This window comes from Peromyscus maniculatus, chromosome 10 (assembly GCF_049852395.1).
Source record: "Peromyscus maniculatus bairdii isolate BWxNUB_F1_BW_parent chromosome 10, HU_Pman_BW_mat_3.1, whole genome shotgun sequence".
Taxonomy (NCBI): Eukaryota; Metazoa; Chordata; class Mammalia; order Rodentia; family Cricetidae; genus Peromyscus; species Peromyscus maniculatus.
Window position 1 is genome coordinate 12,681,116 of NC_134861.1, and position 23,084 is coordinate 12,704,199.

Here is a 23,084-nt window from a genome sequence, read left to right on the forward strand (position 1 = left end):
AACATTATTTAACAGTTAAGAGTACATAAGCTGTGAACTGTCCACCACAGCTGTAATCTCAAGTTTGGGAGGTGGAGACTAAATGCCAGGAGCTCAAAGTCATCCTCTATTGTGTAGTAAGTTCAGGATCAACCTGGGTTGCATAATAAGCTCTCTCTACATGTACACATAGTCATAAACATACACATACATAGCCACATATGGATTTGAACAGAAGTTCGCTGCACAGGTGAACAATGATGCTGCTAGAAGCTGTAAATTATTAAACAAAACTCCCAGTGCCAGGCAATACATTGTATACTAAATTCCCAAGAATCCCAAGGGAATAAACGAGGAACAGGACAGACTAAAAGCACATCTGGGATTGGCATACAACAGCAATATCAGTAGTGGTGACAGTTCCTGGTGACCTGGGCTTCAAGGTTGGCAGTTTTAGAGAAAATGGGAAGAAGATGGTCTGTAAGTCATGGTGAGTCACCTGCCGTATATCTAGACCTAGAGAGATAGAGGATTTACAATGGATAGGAGACCTGACTCAAGCCCTGTTCACCCACGTTACTCAGGGTTCATTGCATGGCCTCCCCTTTACTGCAAGAATAGGATTTGTTGTTGTTTCTTGAATATGTCATTCATTCCCTGCCCCGCCCCCCGCAAGTCCTGGCAACTGTTTTACAACATTCTTTGGAACACACTGCTCAAACTTCGCCACCTTGCCAAATCTCACTGTCCATCTGGCCGACTCTTTCTGCTACTTCCTTTAGAGTCAGAGGGCATTCCGGCAGAACCAAGGACTTAGTTTCTTTGTATTTATTGTAATTTCTTATCTGGTTTTTCCACCTGACTCTGAGTTTCTTGAATCACAGACAAAATTTGATTTATTTCTCTACCCTTAGAAGGTGACAGGTGCCATGCATTTTAAGGGTTCAATAAACTTTTGCTGTATAAATGAATGGATGATTGAAAAGAAGTTTCCAAATACATTTTTTTTTGGCACATAATTGGGACTTGAGATGAGAAAAAGCCTTTTTTTTTCCCTTTCTGTGCTGCTTAATGATGTTCTTATTAGGGAGATTTCTTGTCCTTCTTATGAGAAATCAGAAGTTTAATTTAATCAGAAATTATCCATTTTCTTTTGATTTGCCAAACCTCCATAATTAGGAAAACACTAGCCTTTGAGTAATTTTGGATTTTTAAAATCAAAGAAAAAAAAAAACCAAAACAACAGATAATAACACTTGGGCAATATTTGCAAATGGTTTCCTTTTCATTGATAGTTATGTCTGTTTTAAGCCTATGAGCATTCCCTAAAACCAGCAGGCTAGGACTAATCAGCTTTTGCCATAGATTCCTCCTCTAGCCCAGAGAGCAGCTTTCATATACTGTCCTCAGACAATATCCAAGAGACCAAAAGTCCTAGCAATGTGTCTTTATCTGGAGAGGAGTCAAGTCCTTCGACTCCATTGACATTAGCTGGTATTATAATCATTGATTTAAATGCCATGGGTACAGTCATCAACAGGACCCATCCACATGTGCTTCTCAGACATATGATAGAGGCCCTGAGTGCTGTCCATAGAAGAGACAAACAGGAAGCACTTTGGTATGTTAGAAATCTAATCAGAAGAGGCAAGTTTGAAAGTGTTTGACAGTTTTTAAAAAAAAACTTATTTTCTTGTCCATCTTCTTTGCTGACTCATTTATTATTAATGCACCCTCAAATGAGCAGAATGGGCCCATGGCCTTCACTGTGTTAGAATGGTCCATGTAGAAAGGTGTTAGGAGACTACAGAGTCCAGGCACTTGCTGAACCGTTCTTTATCCTCTTTCCTGCCGGGGTCTTCTAAACCATGGCTACACCCGGAGAACAGGGGCTGTCATTGCCTGAGATTAGGCTGAGATGTACCAAACAGGACACATACTTTGAGCCTTGGATTAAACACAAACTGCCTTAGCTTTTGGCTGAAAACTAGACAGTAAGAAGCTGATTAGAGTACTCTCTGTGTGTCAGGCAAAAAAGGCAGAAAGAATGAAACTGATAAGAAAATTGTCCTCATTCATTGGACAAAGAAGTCCTTGTCATTCACTTGCTACTTTGTTAGGAACCTGGAAGCATTCCAGGAGCCAAGTATTCTTGAAGCTCAGCTGTGCGGAGCCCTGGTGGTGCTCACGCACCTGACTAGCAGCCTCCTCCTTCGCTGCAGTGACCTTTCAGTTGTAGGTTGTCAGGAAGTGCTAAGCAGGCCTGTCCAGCCGCTCAGGGAGGGGCTCCACTTTCACTGGTTAGGGAAGGTTAAAACAGAAAGACTTAAAGTAAATAATGAGAGTAAGTAACTCATATATGGCCTTTAAAGCATAGTGGTGTTGGAATTATGTGAGCAAAGACGGTGGGCTCATAGTAAGAGGAATAAACACCACATTTTTGCTGGACAGCTACTGAGCATGGTGGCTGCCATGGAGTACAGCTGACTACCCAGTGTTACTCCACTGAAGAACACAAACTTTCCCCTCTCCCAGGAGCTATTGACAACAAATAACTTCTGGATTAGGAGTGGGGCTTTGTGTCCACTCTTCCTTCCTCATGCTGAGATTTTGTCTGGATAGAACTTGTGCATGCTGACACAGTCTCTGGGAGTTCATCTGTGCATCGACCCACCCTTGCTGTGTTGGGAAGACATTGTTTCCTTGGAGTTGTCCCCTATCACTGGCTCTTAAAATCTTTTTATTTCCTCTTTCCCATAGTTCCCTGAGCTTTGAGGGCAGGGGTGTGACGTCCTATTTAAGTCCGAGTGCTTCAGAGTCTCGTAGTCACTGCACACAGTCTAGCACAAAATGGACTCCATGTTTTTGTGTGCTGTTTTAAAATTTTGTTTTGGTTTGTCTTTTTGATTTTTTTTTTGTTTCTTTACTTTGATTTTTTTCTTTTACAGAGGGGGAAAACATGAAGTTGGGTGGGTAAAGAGGAAAGAGGTCGGGAGGATCTTGGAGGAGTTGGGAGAGGGAAAATAATATGATCAAAATATATGAAAAAAATGTTTAAAAAATAACAAATACAAAAAAGTCTTTTTGTTAGTTTTCTAAAATCTTGAACTCTCAAGACTGAAAGAAAATTGGAGACTTATTCTAATGTTAGTGATAATTGATGATTTCTACTCAGCACAGGCCAGCATTGCAAAATCCCCATCAGTTAGATGGGGCCATAAAAATTTCATGCACAGTGGGCCAGCAAGTTAAAGGACTCTGGTGAACCCTGGGGCTTTGCCTCTGCTAATGTACTGTTCTCCATATGTATTAGAAGAATTCAGGTCCCTTCTTTGCAGGAGGCCTGAGTGACAAGAAGAGAGATGCTTCTCTAGAGAGTCAACCAAAGTGCTTTCTGCACATAATGCCTTGCAGACACCATGACAAACATCATGCTTGGTATTATGACATGATATCATCTGCCCATATATCTATATCTATATCTATATCTATATCTATATCTATATCTATATCTATATCTATATCCATATCCATATCCATATCCATATCCATATCCATATCCATATCCACATCCATATCTATCTACATCAGTCCAATGCTACTGTGCCTAGGATGCACCCTAGCATCCCTAACTCTTGACATAAGAACCTTGCACAGTTTATAAAGACCTCAGGCACAGTCAACCCTTGCATATGACATGAAAGCCAGAGCAAAGCTTTCAGGTGTTCAGGTAGAAGAATGAGGACTTTCTTGTTGTTCCAGAACTCTCGATGAAGTAGAGCTAACTCAGCACCAGCACAAGCTGGCTCGAGTTCTGTCTGGAGGCATGAAGAGGAAACTCTCCATTGGCATTGCCTTCATGGGCATGTCAAAGACAGTGGTTCTGGATGAGCCAAGCAGTGGGGTGGATCCTTGCTCCCGTCGCAGCCTCTGGGACATTCTACTCAAGTACCGGGAAGGTAGGTGGTGAGACTCATTCCACTTTCTCTCTCTGCAATGCTATGCTTGAGAAGCATTGTGTGTGTGAAGCAAGTCGTATTACAATGAGGATGCAGGATATTGTTTCAGAACAAGTAAGATATTTTAATACTTTATGATACATTTGCTTTCTAATATATTATAATACTTAGAACACCTACTTTGTATTTGATCTCTTAATTCAATATTGGCAGTGATACAGTCAATGAGCTAGAGTTATAGGTGATATCATTCAAAACTGGTTTTGCCCAGACTTTATTCTACTTTTAGAAGCATGAAAGATGAAAGGATGCAATTAGAGGTCATCAAAGACAAACTTTCCTCGGTTAGTCAACTTTCCACTGCTGTGGCCAATAATTAACTTAGCAGAGAAAAAGACTGTTTGGGCTCCTAATTTCAAAGCTTCTGGTAAATGAGTGTCTAGTCCTCATCTCAGTTTGTTTTCTTGTTGCCTGGATAAAATACTCAGATGAAAGGCACCCTGGGAAGGAGAGGGTTTATTTTATCATATACTTCCAGGTCATAATCGATCATTGAAGGAAGTCAGAAAAGGTATTCAAGACAGGAAACTGCAGGTAGAAAATTGGAGGCAGGAAACTAGAGGCAGGAACCATGGACAGACATGGTTTGCTGACTCACTCTCTGGGTCAATTCCTGTCTTGCTATCTTACTCAGCTCAGGCCCACCTGCCCAGGGATGGTCCTGGGGCCCACAGTGGGCTGAACCCTCCCACGTCAATCATCATTCTAATCAATTCCTCCCTATCAGACCCATGACCCCACCTGATGTGGGTGATCCCTGAATTGAGATTTCTCATCTCAAAAGAATCTAGCCTATTCAAGTTGACAATTAATGCTAGCCACAGAAGTCCTTTTGCTTTGGACTTGTGGTAGTACAGTATATTATGGTAGATGGGGTAAGATGATCACTTCATGATGGCATAAAAGCAAAGAGAGATTAGGATGGACATACTCCAAGGGCCTAACTTCCTTCTAGGAAGCCTCATCTCCTGAAGGTCCTACCACTTCCCAATAGCATATCAGACTAGCAAATAGGCCCTTAAAATGTAGACCATTGGAAGGTTTTCAGGATCAAAATGGTAGCACCTTCTATTACAGAAGGAAGCTGAGGCATGATGAGATGGACATTTGGTAGTCTCACCTCCCTAGACAAAGCTGACTGACAAAGAGGGAAACATATCTCTGTCTCAGAGGGTCCATTTTTCTTCTGTAATATGTGCATTTGCCATTTCAAGCATACTCCAGACAGGTAGGAAGTATTGCAATAAGCAGTTTACATAGAAATGTTCTTTGAACAGAACATGGGGAACAGTGAAGCACATCTCAGTGTTGAAGGACTATCAAAACACTTCTGAGGCAAGGTTACACACACTCTTACATAATGTTTCCCCTTTACCCTCTATTCCTTTCCTAGCCTGACTTTACTTTGGCTTGACTTAAAACTCCAACTTCCTGGGGGAGATCAGGATTTGCTGTAGAAGAAAATGAGGGGAAAAGAACAATCTAGAGCCCGCCCTTTTCTTCAGCAAATAGTTCTGTTCTTGCAGTTCTGAGGAATTACAGAAGGAGAACCCAGATTGAGGAGCTGAGAAGGGAGGCAGCAGATAGTGCTCTGCTGACTCCTATGTTCTTGGTTTGGGTTGCACAGCTGCATGGGAAGAGTTTAGGTCCTGTCTATGGAGCTGGCTTGGAGGTCATGATGCTGAGGAGAGCTCCGGGTCCCCCAGGAAGCATCAGGGACTGGCATTCTCACTCTTCCCAGATGCACAGCTGCAACACTGAGAGGGAGCCAGAGCTTGTGAGAGATGCTGCCCTTGGAGCTGTCTTGCTGGAGGCCAGGGCGGGTTTTGGGGGTCTGCAGCCAGAATGCCTCATATAAGCTGGAGGCATGGAATATGAAACATTTTGGTCTGACTCCTTTAGGGAGTCCCTGCCCATGCTACAAATGCTGAGGGTGAGAGGACAGTGCCCTTTGGTTTCAGTCAGAAGAGGATAAGTCCTTTTCTCCCCCACTTGTAACTCTTCCTTCAGCCTCTTTGCTCCATTTATCTACATGCCCTTTGCTAGAACAGAAGAAGGGCACGGAATGCAAAAATGGGAAGCTCTGATGGAAAACACTGAATGCAGTTTATGGGCACTGATTAAAAATTGAGATTGGATTCCTGACTTTCCTGCCACTTTGAGTGGGGGCTGATAAAGATGATGGATGAAGGCCGGGTGGTGGTGGCGCACGCCTTTAATCCCAGCACTTGGGAGGCAGAGCCAGGCGGATCTCTGTGAGTTCGAGGCCAGCCTGGGCTACCAAGTGAGCTCCAGGAAAGGTGCAAAGCTACACAGAGAAACCCTGTCTCGAAAAACCAAAAAAAAAAAAAAGATGATGGATGAGGGTTAGATTAATGGATTATAATTTCCCTGTTCTTGTGGATTGTAGAAATTAAACAGTGCAAACCCACAACTATTGTTTGATTTAAGAATTATAGATGAGTCATTGTAAAATTTTATTAATTATATTTTAAAGATCTATACTTTTTTCTTTAAAAATATTCTTTGAAAAATTATTACACATATGTAATATTTTGAACGTAGCCATCCCTCATTGCCTCCCTCAAACTCTCCCTGCCCCATTGACACACTACACTTCCAATTTTATGCTTTTTAAAAATAGTTCATTGAGTCCAGCGAGTGCTACACATACATGTACAAGTGTTGTATCATCTGCTGGGGCATAAGCAACTTAATATTAGCCATTCCCTAAAGAAAAATGGCCTTCCCTATCCCAGCAACCTTCAACTGCAAATACTTCTTTGGGAACCCCTTCTCTCTCTATTGCGGAATTTGCTTTTAATTTTGAGAGTTCCATACATTTATATAGTGAACCATCTTATATACCTCCCAGCATGCCCCTTCCACCTTCACATCTTTTTTTGGTGATATCCCATTAAATCCACTTAGAACTGTCCATAAGTATATGGGGTGGAGCCATCCACCAGCACATAGGAGAACTTGCAGTGGCCAAATCCTCAAGAAAGAATTCTTCTCACTCCCCAGGTACAACTGGCTTGATCTTTTCAGGTGGCCACACTGCTGTGAGTTCATATGGGTATTAGTCATGCCATGTCCAAAGGATGGCATTTCTTAGATCTCATCCCCATCCTCTGCTCTTCCTTTCTTGAATGGTTAGTTGATGCAATGTTTAAAGTGTGAATATTCAGAATGGACAGATGCAGTGCAAGTCTGAGAAAAAGATCATCTTCATTAAACTCTGCTGTTACTTCCCTTGTTGTTTAATGGAGGTTATTTTCATCTTTGGAAGACCCCTTTGTAACTGTTGTACTGATTGAAGTACCAAATTAATAGTCTGCAAGAAGATTGGCTAGATGGCAGTAAAAAGAAAGCACTTCTTCAAAAATGAAAATGTATAGCTCATTCCTGTAAACAACTGGCACAGCTTTGTGAGAAAGATTTAAGACAGTGTGGGAACAAATGTTACCTGCTGAGGAGAAAAGAGATTTTCCCATCAGAACACTGGGCATCAGATGCTAGTGGGAATCTTGTGGGTATTTTTTGCTCTTTGGTGGACAGTATGAGCTTTTGATCAGCCCTGGTGCCAGCATTTCAATGTCCACCGTGGAAAGATCAATAATGAGGCAGAGACACCAGAGCCAGGTGGCACATCACGACAAATGCCTAGAACACATTTCAGACTGGCTGTACATTTCCTTTGGAGAGATGGCCAAGCTCCTCTAAGCTGCACTTTTCTTTGTTACAAAAGGAGACTGTCTCATTATTTTATAGGATTCTCCAAGCCAACAGTTCTCAACTTGTTGGTTACAACCTTTTGGGCATTGATGAACCCTTTCAACAGATATCCTGAATATCATGTATTTACAACAGTAGCAAAGTCACTTTTATAAAGTAGTAACAAAATAATTTTATAGTTGGGTGTCACCACAACATGAAGAACTGTATTAAGGGTCACAGCATTAGGAAAGCTGAGAAGCACTGCTCTATGGAGTCAATGAACTGTTAGTGAAAGTGTATGGCTCAGTATCTGGTGTGTGGACTCTCCATACATGAGAGGATATTGTCATTTCAAAGATACACAGAGATGAATTCAGGAACTGTAAGTTTTGGAAAGAACCTATGGGCAGGCTGCACCACCAGAATCAGAAAGAAACAATAGGGTAATGGCTTGGAAGCCATTACTCTTTGAGGATAGAGCAGCATCTTGCGTTGTGGTAGCATCCCCTGGGAGCCATCATGGATCAAATATCTGTGTCTGTAATCTAAATTCTTTGGGAATTATTTACTTATCTTTTCCAGCTTTAGTAAAGTGCAGTCGACAAGTAAAAACTGTACATGTGGCATGATGTTTGATATTTGTATGCAGAGAGAAAAAAATTAAACAGAACTAATTAACATGCCTATTGCCTTATAAATGTACATTGTGTGTGTGTGTGTGTGTGTGTGTGTGTGTGTGTGTGTGTGTGTGATATTAAACGGCTAATCTCTCAGTAATTTTCACATGCACAATGAATAGCTATAGCCATTGTGTTGTATAGCAGGTCTCCAGAATCCACCACCTTGCATAACTGAAGTTTTATGTGATTTAGCCATACCTCTCTGTTCCTCTTCCTGCTCTCTCAGTCCCTTATACCATCCTTCTTCCTTTCATTTACTTTAAGAGTCTGGATTGAATAGACTTCTGTTTTTAGATTATTGTATTGTATGGGGACATGCATCTGAACTGCAGGATAGCTCTAATCAGAGTAACAGATGGTCCTATTTCAGGCAATGAGTACATTTTCTTAGCATCTAGGAACTAAAAGACAAAGCTGTTGCCCATTGTCTTTATAATGCCTCTATAGCAAGAACTGGCACTGGGCACTCCACTCTCTACTGCATTTTGCACTACATTTCATTGTTTTCTTTCTAGATGGATTCTAAAAAGTGAATTGGAAGACAGACACTGTGGTTCACCTCCAGGCAACCCTAGGGCTAAGATAGGAATATTGCTATGAACTTGAAGTTAGCCTGGGCTATATTGTGATCTCTAGACTAGCTTGGGCCATAGATTGAGATATAGTCTCAAAAAAGCAAATAAAATCAAACCAAACAATAATAAAAACAAACTCAAGGAGAGAACAAAAACAATAAGACTCTTGGCCTTTTGTTCCTTCTCCTTTATGAAAAATATGAAATTAAGTAGAATTAAAATCAAGTTTGTCATTCTCTATTTAAAGATTTGTTCTTGAAACTGGAATCAATGAATATTGTTTATTCTGTTTGATAGACCAGCAAAATGAGGCTCAATTAGACCCAATGGGGAAAAAGTAGCTAAAAGCAAGAACATCATCTATTTATATTAACTGAAGTAGCTTTTCTCAAATACCGTGAGTTTCTGTGCCTTCTGTTCTTCTAAGGTAAATCAGAGAATTTCTTCTCCACCAGGAAAGGTAATGAATTCTCAATTCATTGTAGACACATGCAAGCTTAACATGGACTTCTGCAGAAGGAAGCCACAGTGCTGGACTCAGCCATCTCTCCCCTTATGATGTAATCTCCCACCACTGGCTCCCACACTTGTCTCCCACATTCTTGGTTCAGGGTTTCTATGTGATTTCTAGGATGCAGTGTATGTTTTGATGCTATTACATCTAAGCCCTAGAAAACAAAGCTGCTGAACTCAGGGCATTTATTTCATAGCTGTTTCTCCCTTCCTGCTTGACAGTGTCTCCTAAGCTTAATGAGGAGAGCATGGAGGGCATTTGTGAAAACATCAGTCAAGACCTTTGGGGAAACTATAATGAAAAAATTTCAGGATCTCTAATTCTCAAAGTAGACTTAGCTATGTTTTTACAGAGCACCCTTCCAGTACCCACTGTTTAAAACACTGTTAACTTTCTTTCAATCCTATACCAGTTCACCATTCTTAGGAAAGGGCCTTTGTTATGTTGCTTCTGATACATCCTGTGCTTGGAAACAGGTCGCACCATCATCTTCACAACCCACCACCTGGATGAAGCTGAGATGCTCAGTGACCACGTGGCTATTCTCCAGCAGGGAAGGCTCAGATGCTGTGCTCCTCCTGCAAGCCTGAAGGAGACCTATGGCCAAGGACTCACCCTGACGCTTACCAAACAAGTAAGAAGTGCCACTCCTTTATTTCACTGGGGAAGCCCTGTCCCATCCATGTCACTGGAAACAAAGCAGGACACTTGTACAACAGTAATGTCCAACTAGAGGCCCTTTGTGAACAATATCCCAGGAGCCTAAATAACGCTGTTCAGCCCGAGCAGTGAGGGCTATCATCTGTGATCCCTAGGGTGCATTTAATCTTCTAGGAAGAAACCTGAGAGTGGCCAGAATGATCTGATAAGTACCAAGAACAGCTGTCAGGAATTTCTATGGCCAAGGAGTTCTAGAAATCATTTTGACAGTGATACTCCCTTCTGGAGGCTAGAACCCTGCCCATTGTAGGGACAGACAGCAAGGAGATGGTCAGGAAAGGAGAAATCAAACCTAAGTCACACCTGTCATTATTATTGCCTATTTGTCATTCAGGAAAGGAGCAGAGATCCTGTGTTTAGAATCCAGAAATTCACAATCCAGGTCCTTATGACTGTCTTATCCTTAGTGACCCTCAAAAAGTCTGCCCTTTACTCCGTTGAACATGCCTTTTTTTTTTTTTTGTTGTTGTTGTTGCAATATAACTGCTAGGATTTGGGTCTCCATAGTGATCTTTTTTTTTTTTCTGGGAAGGAGAGCGTCACTCCAATGCATTACTCTAAATGTCTCCAGGGCATTTGGAGCCAGTCTGGACACATGGGTCAAAAGTAGGCTCACCAGGTTTACTACTGTAGATTTCTGTTTTACAGTATAGTAAAAAGGGTTTTGGATGACAGCTCAGCTGGTAAAGTGTTTGTCTTGCAAACATGAGGCATCGAGGTAGAACCCCAGAGCACACATAAAAATGCCAGGTTTGATAACGTGCACCTGTAATCTCAGTGCTCAGAGGCCAAGAAGAATCCCTGGTACTTACTGACCAGCCTGTCTGTCCTAATTGATGAGCTCCAGGTTCAGGGAAGATGACCTTGAAGTTGTCCTCTGACTTCCACATTGGTGCACATGTGCCTGTGTGCGCATACACATATATTAAAAAAGAAGAGAAAGTGTGCAACACATCATTGAAAGGCCCCTTCCTGCTTAAATGCGGCAATCTATCCATGTTTTGAAATAGAATTCTGAAATGACACATATATGAGTATATTACTCAAGAATTCAGTGATTGGATTGATCTTCCTTACTGCTTTCTTACCCATTTCTCTTTCTGGTAGCCTTCTGTCCTAGAAACCCAGGAGCCCAAGGATGTGGCTCGTGTTACATCCTTGATACAGGTCTATATTCCACAAGCATTCCTCAAAGATAGCAGTGGAGGTGAGCTGACCTACACCATCCCCAAGGATGCAGACAAGACCTGCTTTAAGGGGCTTTGCCAGGCCCTGGATCAGAACTTACAGCACCTACACCTGACAGGATATGGCATCTCTGACACCACCTTGGAAGAGGTACATGCTGATGTGGTTTATGTTTCCATGGCCAGTTCCATAGTCAGAAAGATATGGATGAATGGGGAAGAGGAGACTATTGTGTGTATTTATTTATTATTTATTTTCAAGGCCTGATTAGGAGCCTATATCCGTTACTTTTCCTGTTGCTGTGATCAACTATCTATTGCAAAAACAACTTACGGGAGATATGGTTTATTTTGATTTCTAGTCCAAGGATATGCAGTCTATCATAGCGGAGATGTCATGGAGAGTAGGAATTTGAGGCAGCTGGTCACATTGTATCAACAATCAGGACATGTGGTGCATGTCCTCAGCTAGTTTACTCCTGTTTATTCAGCCAGGACCCAAATCCAAGGAACAGAGCACTTCATTTCAGGATAGGTCTTCCCATTCAGTTAACTAATCAAGATAGTTTCCCATAAGCCTTCCCAGAGACTTATCTTCCTAGTGGTTCCAGATCTCATCATGTTGACATCTGAGATTAATTGTCACAGTCATGCATAGTGGGAGCCCCAACCAGAATTTAATATACTTCATTGGTGACTACCATTCAAGCAAATAGCTTTCCTATATTTGAGACCTGAGATGTGTTTGAACTAGAATCTCTAGATGACCAGTCTTTGGTAATGAAAGTACCTGCCTCTTCTGTGAACTTCTGCTTGGTAGCTGTGGTCATACACTTGGCTAATAGACGAATGTCAGATGATCTCACCCACATGGTACTGAATGCTGGCCTGCTCCCAGTCCCAAGCTCTCTCTTTATTCTGACACCTGGTGCTCACAGCTCTTGAGACTGGGCTAAGAACACCCACTACTCAGTGTAGTCCCATCATAGTGGGCAGCCAAAAATTTGCTCATATTTCCTTTGAAGAAAAATGCTAGGTTGTAAAACCCAACTGAAGACAGTCTTTGTGTGAGTCCTTAATATTATGCCTATATACAATCTTCATGTAAATTTTAATTTTACTTTTCTATTAACTATTGAAAGTGCTGAAGATTAAAAAACTAATGGAAGAACAGAATATTAAAATTAAGATAAGCAAGAGACTATTGTGCTAGCCTCTCTAATTTAATTTACTGTTTTCAGGTATAATGCTAGTGCCCAATCATTTTTGTGGTTGTTGTTGTTGCTATTGTTAGTAGGTATTGCTGATCTGAACCACATATTAAAAACTTTGGATAACTGTGGGACTTAAAATGGTCAGTTTTCCAAGTTAGAGTGAGCACTAGAATGAGTTTAGGGGTAAAAGGCACAAAGCTGGATATGTGGTCTTGAATGAAGGCAAGGCAACCCTTAAGAAATCATTTGGTGTACATATGTCTCCCTTCCTCACCAGTAGTGATGTTAGTCTCAGTTCTGGGACCTACAGTTAATTATGGCTGGTAAACATAGTCCAACAAATGAATACATTGTGGGGGGATAAAGGAGGGAGGGGTAGGAGGGAGAAAATCATACCTGCCTGATTTTTATTATAGTGGCTTGTTAAAACTGTTCTACTTTGCTTTTATTATTAGTTGCTGCTATTAACCTCTTACTGTGCCTAATTTATGAATCAGACTTTATGGTAGAAATGCATTAGGGAACGAAATTACAATTACAGGTTCTGTATCTGTGGGTTTAAGTAATTATGGGTTGCAACTATTCAGAAACAGCACCGTGTGTATTGAACATGTGAAGACTTTTTATCATCAGCATTCCTCTGGAAATTAATATAATGATTATTCATCTATAACATTTGCCTTTTATTAGACATAATATATAGTATAGAGATGAGTTATTGTGTGTAGTGGAATGTCAGTAGGTTGGATACAAATACTGTACCATTTTTAATAGACTTGGGCAATTCTGAATTTTACTTTCTGTGGATCCTCATCCTCCATGAATACTTAGTGATAACTATTTTTCTGTAGAATTTGTCTTGGAATGCATCCTACATGGACAAGGGAGGGCCACGAAAGTTCCTAACTGATAGTAGCCATAATATATTTTGTCTGATGTCATTATTCATAGATGAGTATAGAACAAAAGATTCATAGTCTTGCATGGTACCTATTTTCATATTTAGAACACCTTTCACTCCCTACAGATGGAATTATTCCTATTTCTAAGTAAGGAATCTGAGCCTTGATAGGCTACTTTCTTTATCCCAAGTAACACTGCTCATAAATGATGGATCTGCATGTGGATAACATGCATTTGAAGATGCTTAACTGAATTACATTCTTTGAAGATGCTTCAAATGTAATTCATTCAATTCTTTGAAGATGCTTGACCTGGGCAATGCCCTGTATTGTATTGGCCAACAGGGCTAGAGAACACCATTTCCTACTATCTCCACCCTATCGTTTTTGATAGAGTAAGTAGAGCATGAAGAAGCAAAAATAAATAAATAAATAAATAAATAAATAAATAAATAAAACAAAAACGAAACAGCCTAATATTTGTTCATGCTGTTGATGAGCTGCTATCTGGGGCCAACGATTGCAATCACCATGACCCTATGTCATAGTGGCTGTTTCCTGCTGTTCCAGAAGCCTTGATATGAAGAAAGCCTGGAAGTCTGGACTCTCTATCATCATTCAGTGGTTTCTTTTCATCCCCTCACTGCCTACTGTCTTTTCTTTATGATGCTTGCCCTGATAAATTCTGTGCTTCCTCTGTGACGTGCTCAAGGAGATAGAGCCCTGGGAGTGCTATGCTTTCCCGATACCCTCCAAACCAGCCGCATAGAAAGTAGGCTGTGTTGTGAGTGCTTGCTGAATTGGTATTAGCTGAATGACTCATATTAAGTTTCAGAAGAACAATGACAAGAAAAAAGTCTGCACATTTTCAGCATAAACATGGTGCTTTTTCTGAATATTTGCAAACTATAATTACCCAAACCCACAGAAATAGCACCTTTAATTGTACAAGCTTCAGAAGACATGCCTACCTCCTGAGACTAGTTACAGTAGAAAAAGTATCAGCTTTACCCCAGACAGTTCTGTTTCTATATACTTATTTATTTCATGTTATGTGTTTGTGAGTGCATGTATGTGAACCATATGTATGCACAAACCTTCAAAGGTCAGAAGAGCATGTCAAGATCCCCTGGAACAGGTGTTAAAAGCCATTGCAAACTACCATGGGGAGGCTGGGAACTAAACCTGGGTCCTCTGCCAGAGTCGCAAGTACACTTATCCACAGAGACATTGCTCCAACCCCCATGCAGACAGTTCTAAGTCCAGATATTTACCCCTCTGAGCTCCAGGACCTTGGATCAATCACTCAGTCTTGATAAGCCTTATTTTTTATTATTGTTTAAGATAGAAAAATGACAACCACACTGGGATTCGATGACACCTTGATGGTTATCATTCAAACAACAAATAATGAAGAAGATATGGGAAAGGGAACACATGTGGGATAAGATAAGGATGTGGGATAAGAAAGTAGATTTGTGTGACCACTATAGAAATTAGTGTGGAGATTTGTCAGCATAACTACCATGTGATTTATCTGCACCACTCCTGGGTATATACCCAAAGCACTCTTAAGTCATCCTATCAGAAGATCTTTGTACATCCACGTTTACCAAAGCACTATCCACAACAGCCAAATTAAGGGAATATTCTAGATGTTCATCAGTTGATGAATGGCTTAAAAGATCTGGCATATGTACATACTCTAGTTTTATTCAGATGATGAAATTTTGTCATTTCCTACAGGAAAATGGGTGCAGCTAGAGATCATTATGCTAAGTAAAACAAGCTATACTGAGAAAGAACACTGTGTGTTTCCTCTCATATTCAGAATCTAGATTTCAGAAGAAGACTCAAAAGGAAAAGGGTAATTATTTGAGAGGAGGAGGGGCACCAAGGGAGAGTAGGAGGAGGTCATGTAGAATGAATAAAAGTATGCAATAGATTTGAATAACAATGGTATAAATGAATATATATGCTAATAAAAACTAAATCCATGAACAAACAAACACATACACATACAAGAGAATAGTTTTCATTGATATTCTGAGTATGATAAGCAGTGGGTACATGACTTGGACAAGCTAATCAAAATGGTAAGGCCTCCTGTCATCTGTGGGGAACTGTCACCACTTTGGAGTAATAGTGGAATATCATATTCATACTCAAAAGTTCACTTGCTCTTCAGGGACTTTTGATGGATTAACAGTCTTCCCTGTGCCAAAATAGAAGACCAGGGCATGTCTGAGCCTCCTCTTCCTTCCATTGTGTGAGTTAAGACTGGGTAGCTGTCCTCCTTGAGTGCAGGTTTACAGGCCTGTGGCTCATTGAACTGCATACTCAAATGTGACTAAGACACCAACTGTCACCACTTCTGAAGTTTGGAAAACAAGTCCAAATACTGGACAAGAAGGCTCATGTTTGAGTAGCTGGGATCTTGAGCCAGCGCATGTCATTTTTTCTGTAGAAATGAAGTGCTGCCACCTTCAACAGTTGCTTCATGTCCTGGGTCTTAGGGGCTGGAAGGAGGGGCTGTGAATATCTGTCAGTGTTTCCTGGGTGACTTGCTGTTCTGCCTTGTCTAGTCCTGAGAAACTGACTTGTTCATAAGCTCAGCAAGTGCTCACTCTAGAACAGGAGACCTTGTGTATGTTGGGGACAGGAGATAAGTCAGCTTTTTTGGATGAAGCACGTGTATCATTGAAATAACACATTCGTCGTAATGCTTAGATAGTTGTCTACACTTACACCTGTATACCTGTATGTCAGAAAGAGTGGGTGTTCCTTTTGTGTAATTAGCATTCTATTTATTTAATCATAAAAAAGAGACTTTGGGAATCTTTGTTAATATTTATCAGTAAGAAGGGTGAAACTTTGGGGGAATGCTTGCCTTTGATGTTTTATGAGTTTAAGTATTTTAAAACAGTGAGGTAGGTCTTCATGTTCTGGGTGGATGCTTAGCTTTAGAATCTTGGTTAACTGCTGTGGTTTATGCAGTCTATCAATGCTATTGTGAGGAGATGCCTGAGGAAGGTTGATAGGTGTAATTTTCACTGAAAGGTATGTAATTCTATGCTCTCCTTAGTAGATAAGCTGCTCCTTCCCTCTTCTTTGTCAAGACTCTCAGGTCTGGTTAGGTTTTCAGTCACATGGGAAATTAGAGTCTGCTGAGGCTAGGAGAGCTCACCCTGCTGGCTGTACACTTGCTTTGTCTTTGTTAGTCATATAAGCAGAATTTTTTCTGAGCCATTTTCTTTTTTTGTAAGTATTATTATAAAGGAAAGTAAGATAAATAGAAAAACCCACCATGGTGGGCTCCAGAATGCTGCTGTATGTTGAAGCCAGTTAGTACTTAAATGTCTGTCAATATCATCATCATCATCATCATCATCATCATCATCATCATCATCATCCTTGTTATATTCAGAGCTCCATGTGTCTGGAAGACTCTACATAGAAGTCATACACTGAATTCTGTGTTTTCTTTGCCCATCTCTAGGGTGATCATGATGCACACAGGGGAATCCATTCTGGATAGAGCCTGGTAGGGTGCCCTTGATGCTGCTCAAACTGACCTTGAGGACTGAGTGATAGGAAAGGTGGAGACAGAAGGCTCCAGGTGCCAGCCAGGGGCTTAGAGTAGTTGAGCAAGAAACCTGCTTCCACATCATTACTTTCATATTCTCACATGAAACAATATTCCCAGTCACAACCCTCCACTAGAAACGATCAACTGTGGAAAGAATCACAATGTGAAATTCAATGACAAGAACCTCCATGCATAGTGTGCCATTTCAGGATTATATCCTCCATTTTTATTTAAAATAGATTTTTCCCCCTCATGTCATATATCATGGTTATGGTTTCCCTTCCCTCTACTCCCAGTTCCCAGATTTACCTCCTTCCTGTCTCTCATTAGAAAACAAGCAGACTTTTAAGGGATAGTAATAAAATAAATGAAAATATAGTAAGATAAAACAAACTCACACATCAGAATAGGACAAGACAAACAGAAAGAAAAGAGCCCAAGAAAAGGCCCAAGGGACAGATATATATGGAGAGATTCTTTTGTTTGCCACTCAGGAATCCCATAAAAAAACATTAAACTGGAAGCCATAATATATATAAAAGACCTAAGATAAAATGAGAGAGAAAAATACATAAATAAAATAAAGATAAAAATGAAATATAAGATAAAAATTTAAAAAAGTAAAAGAAAAGCCCTGATATAACTAAGATAAGGAACACCCAAAGATGTGGTTAAGTTCATTTTTTTGACCATCTACTGTTGAGGATGCAGCCTACACTTAAGAGTAATTTGTTTCCCCAGTGAGACTGCCTTGGATAAATCTGAACTTTCATTTGCAAGTAGTTTCCAATTAGAGATAGCTTCTGGGTCAGTGATGAGGGCAAGTGTCTAATTTTCTTTTCATCTCCAGGACCCTCATCTAGTACAGACCCATGCAGACCCTGCTGCCTCAGTCTCTTGAGTTCATATGTGAGTTGGTCCTGTTGATTCAGAGGGTCTTGTTTTCCTTGTCCTCCACCCCCTTTGGCTTTTACAGTCTTTCCTCTTCCTCTTATGCAGGGTTCCCTGAGCTCTGAAGGAAGGGATTTGATGGAGGCATCCCATTTAGGGCTGAGTGTTCCAAGATCTCACTTTCTGTATATTGTCTGGCTGTGGGTCTCAGTATTTGTTCTCATCTGCTTCAGGAAGCTTCTCTCATAATGGCTAAGCAAGGCACTGATCTATGAATATAGCAGAGTATCATTTTGTTGCTACTTTTTTTTTTTTGAGAACAGTAGTATTTGATTTTACCCTAGGTCTCTGGGCTATTCAATCTCAGGCTTTTGGTCACTCAAGCAATGTTGGGTATGGTTTCCATCTGGTGAAGTGGCCTCTAAGTCAGATCAGGTACTTGTTGGTTACTCCTATAAGCTTTGTGCCATCTTTACACTAGCATATCTTACAGTCAGGGCACCATTGTAGATCAAAGGGTTTGTAGCTGAGATGATGTTTACATTTCTCCTTTGGTAACATGCAAAGTACCTTCCTGTACCAAGAATACGAACCCATAGGGGTCAAAGCTCGACTTCTCCATGTTCAATGAGTTGTGTGGGCATTGTCTTCAGCCTTGCTTTCAGTTTGTGGAGAGCAATCTACAGTCTTGGCAACAGCCTAGGTTGTTTGGGGGTTCCCATGGGATCCCTTTGACCAACCACTCAATTTGATGTAACCCAAGCTCCGTACTAGAAATTTCATTTGGTGACAGATGTCCAGTTGGGGCTCTGGCTTCCCCATTATTTGGTGATTTCATTTATATCACTTTCATAGATGTATATATTTTACGAAGCTTCCTTTGTATTAGGTTTCAATACTACTGCTCAAAACTCAATTTTAGCTGTCTCTCCCCATATTCCCTCTGTCATCCCCCTCTCCATCCGCCTGTGCACTTGATACTCTTGTTCCATTCCCCCCATGCCATCCATCTATGCATCCATGCATCCATTCATGAATGCATCCATGTATCCATCTATCCATAAGTATTTTATTTACCTTTTGTAAGGAACTCTATATGCCTGACACCCCAAGTTCCTTACCCTATACTTAACTTCTGTGGTTCTACTGATTATAGGTTGGTTATCATTGACCTAATAGCTAATATCCACTTATAAGTGAGTGTATACCATATTTATCTTTCTGAGACTGAGTTATCTCATTCAGGATGACTTTTTCTAGTTCAACCCATATACCTGTGAATTTTTTTTAAACTGCTAAATAGTAGCCTATTGTGTAAATGTATCCCATTTTCTTTATCTATTTCTGTATTGAGGGACATCTAAGTTGTTTCCAATTTCTGGCTGTTACGTATAGAGCAGCAGTGAACATGGTTGTGTACGTGTCTCTATAGTAGGGTGAAGTATCCTTTGGGTATATGCACAAGAGTGGCATAGCTCTGTGTTAAGGCAGATCAATTCCCATCTTACCGAGAAAACCCCACACTGATTTCCATAGTGACTGTACAAGTTTTCAGTCCCCCAAACAATGGATGAGTGTTTCTCATATTTCACACCCTGGATTGTGTGAGCTGTCATTTCGTTTATTGATCTCAGTCACTATCACTATTGTAAGATAAAATCTCAAAGTAGTTTTGATTTGCATTTCCCAGGTGGCTATTGATGTTGAACATTTCTTTAAGTGTTTCTCAGCCGTTTGAGTTTCCTCTTTTGGGAATTCTCTGTTTAGATATGTGCCCATTTAGAATTGGATTATTTGTTTTCTTTGTATCCAGTTTTTTTTAGTTCTTTATATATTTTATATATTAGCCCTCTATAAAATGTATAGTTGGTAAAAATATTTTCCCATTCAGTAGGTTGTCACATTGTCACTTTGTCCCAATAATGGTATCCTTTGCCCTACAGAAGTTATGCAGTTTCCTGAGGTCCCATTTATTAATTGCTGATCTTAGCTGATCTTAGTGCCTGTGCTAATGGTATTTTGTTCAGAAAGTCTTTTCCTGTGCAATAAGTTCAAGGCTATTCCCTGCTTCCCCTCTACCAGGTTTAGTATATCTGGTTTCATATTGAATCTTTGATCCATTTGGAGTTAAGTTTTGCACAGGGTGATAAGTATGGACCTATTTGGATTGTTTAGCACGCAGCTGTCCAGTTTAACCAGCACCAGTTGTTAAAGATACTGTCCTTTTTCCAGGGTGTATTTCTGGCTTCTTCATAAAAAAAATTAGGTGTTTGTAGGTATGTGGATTCATGTCTGGGTCTTCAATTCAATTGCATTGATTTTATGTCTGTTTTTGTGCCATTACTGTTTTTATTACTCTATCTCTGTAGTGCAACTTGAGATCAGGGATTCTGATACCTTCAGCAGGTCTTTCATGAGTAGTATTAGATTAGCTATTCTGCATTTCTTTTTGTTTCCATATGTTTTAGGTCAACTTGACACAAGCTAGAATTATCTGAAATGAGGGAACCTCAGCTAAGAAAAAGCCTTCATAAGATGGCTGTAGGGCATTTTCTTAGTTAGTGATTGATGGGAAAGGGCCCATCCTACTGTGGTGGTGCCATCTCTGGGTTGGTGGTCCTGAGTTAAAGCAGGTTGAACAAGCCATGCGGAGTAAGCCAGTAAGCAGTACCACTCTATGGCTTCTGCATCACCTTTTGACTCCAGGTTTCTGCCTCATTTAAGTTCCTGTCCTGGCTTCCTTTACTGATAGACTAAAATGTGTAAGTATAAGCCAAATAACCCTCTTTCTCCCTAACTTGATTTTGGTCATGGCATTCCATCACAACAATAGAAAACTTAACTAAGACATCATATGAAACTGAAAATAGTCATTTCACAATCTATGAAGAATTGTGTTAGAATTTTGATGGGGATTGCATTAAATCTGTAGTTTGATTGCTTTTGTTAGGATGGCCATTTTTACTTTATTTATCCCACTGACCCACGAACATGGGAGATCTTTCCATCTTCTGTTATCTTATTCAGTGTTTAAAGTTTTTTTTTTTTTTATATCATATAAGTCTTTCACTTGCTTGGTTAGAGTGACCCCATATATTGCATGTTCTTTGAGGCTATTGTGAAAGGTGTTATTTCTCAGTATCTTTGTCATTTGTGTAAAGGAGGGCCACTGATTTTTGTGATTAATTTTGTATCAAGCTACTTTGTTGAAAGTGTTTTTCAGCTGTAGGAGTTTCCTGGTGGATTTTTTAGGATCACCTGTGTATGCCATCATATCTTCTGCAAATAAATATACTTTGAATGTTGCCTTTCCAAGTTGTATCCCCTTGATTTCTTTCAGTTGTCTTACTTCTCTAGCTTAGTCTTCAAGAACTTTATTGAAGAGGTATGAAGAGAGTGGACAAACTAGTCTTATTCCTGATTTTAGTGGAATTGCTTTGAGTTTCTCTCCATTTAAGTTGAAGTTGGATATGGACTTTATATAAACCACCTTTATTATGTTCAGATATGTGCCTTATATCCCTGATCTCTCCAAACCTTTTATCATGAAGGGGTGTTGGGTTTTTTTCAAACACTTCTTATGCATCTAATGAAATGATCATATGGTTTTATCTTTATTTATGTGGTATATTACATTTATCAGTTTACATATGTTGAACCATCCCTGTATCTCTGGGATGAAGCCTACTGGGTCATATGGATGATAGTTTTTATGCGCTATTTGATGTACTTTGCAAGTATTTTATTGAGATTTTTTTTCATGTATGTTCATAAGGAAAATTGGTATATAATTCTCTTTCTTTGTTGGGTATTTATGTGGCTTGAGTATCAGGGCACCTGTGGCCTCATAAAACAAATTAGACAATGTTCCTTCTATTTGTATTTTGTGGAATAATTTAAGGCGTATTAGCATTAACTTTTCTTTGAAAGTCTGGTAGAATTCTTTTCTAAAACCATCTGGCCCTGGGCTTTCTTTTGGTTAGTAGACTTAACTATTGCTTCTATTTTACTAGGGTGCTAGGTCTGGTTGAATTGCTTATCTGATCTTGATTTACCTTTGAGAAGTGGTTCCTATTAAGAAAATTGTCCATTTCTTTTATATTTTCCGATTTGGTAGAAGGCAGTTTTTTTCAAAACATAATTTTTTAATTGATTCTTTGGGAATTTCACATCATACACCTCAATACTGCTCACCTCCCAGTCCCCAATATCCACCCATCACCCCTTGTAGCATCTCCCCAAAAGAAAATTAAAAGATATTAAGAACAAAACAAAACAAATGAACAAACAAAAAAACCCACTTCACTCCTTCATCTTTCCCGCCTCTCCAACACCTCTTCATTCATCTTAGTGGCCCTGGGAGCTGCTGTGTATCATTCAGTATGCCCTTTTGTTCACTCAGCTTTACTTGCAAATGTTCAATGCAATAAGTTGTTAGTCTGGTTCTAGGCCTCTGGATTCTGATATACCATCAATACTGGACCTCACTGAAACTCCTCTGGAATAGCCTGCTGTTGCCCTAAGTCACGGAGATATTGAAGCTATGGTTCCGAAGGACCAGTCCCTTCATGCCCTCTGACAGGTCATAGATGAAGTATATATTGGGGTGGGTCAACTCAAAGGCCTGGATGTGGGGTTCAGAGGTAGCTGATTTGGTTGGTCTGGGCTGCTGGAACCTTCCTCCCCCATCAGGTGAGGGGTGGAGCCAGCTCTTCTACCACCCATGCCAGCAGGGCCACCTTTCCTAATATTGTAGTGAGGGGTGGGCCATGAGGGCCAGGGCCATTTCTTCCACTGCAGTGGCCATTGAGGGGGCAGGGCCAGCTCCCTTATGGCCAACAAAAGGCAATGCTTGCTCAGCACAGCCCTTGGATTTCAACATGCCTGGTTCCTATGACCTCCTGTGGTAACATGAGCTGTGGAGATCAACAGTTGCAGCAGGACTATGGATCCAGACATGTCCTCAGCAGTAGCTTGGGCTACCATGGATGTTACCATGGCTCTGGTGGCTGTGCAGGCCACTCAGATCAGTATGGCCCGAGTGGCAGCATGGCCCTAGGATGCAAACATAGTCTCAGGTGGCTGACCAGACCC

At 40.4% G+C, this 23,084-nt stretch overlaps 1 protein-coding gene across 2 annotated transcripts in view; it reads left to right on the plus strand.

Moving 5' to 3' along the window:
• Positions 1–23,084, plus strand: part of Abca13 (ATP binding cassette subfamily A member 13) — a 432,541-nt gene that overhangs the window by 208,246 nt on the left and 201,211 nt on the right. For both annotated transcript variants that reach the window (XM_076545963.1, XM_076545964.1), the window contains 3 exons: positions 3,742–3,938; positions 9,964–10,121; positions 11,315–11,545. In XM_076545963.1, the coding sequence (XP_076402078.1) occupies positions 3,742–3,938; positions 9,964–10,121; positions 11,315–11,545 (586 nt within the window). The remainder of the gene's footprint in view (positions 1–3,741; positions 3,939–9,963; positions 10,122–11,314; positions 11,546–23,084) is intronic.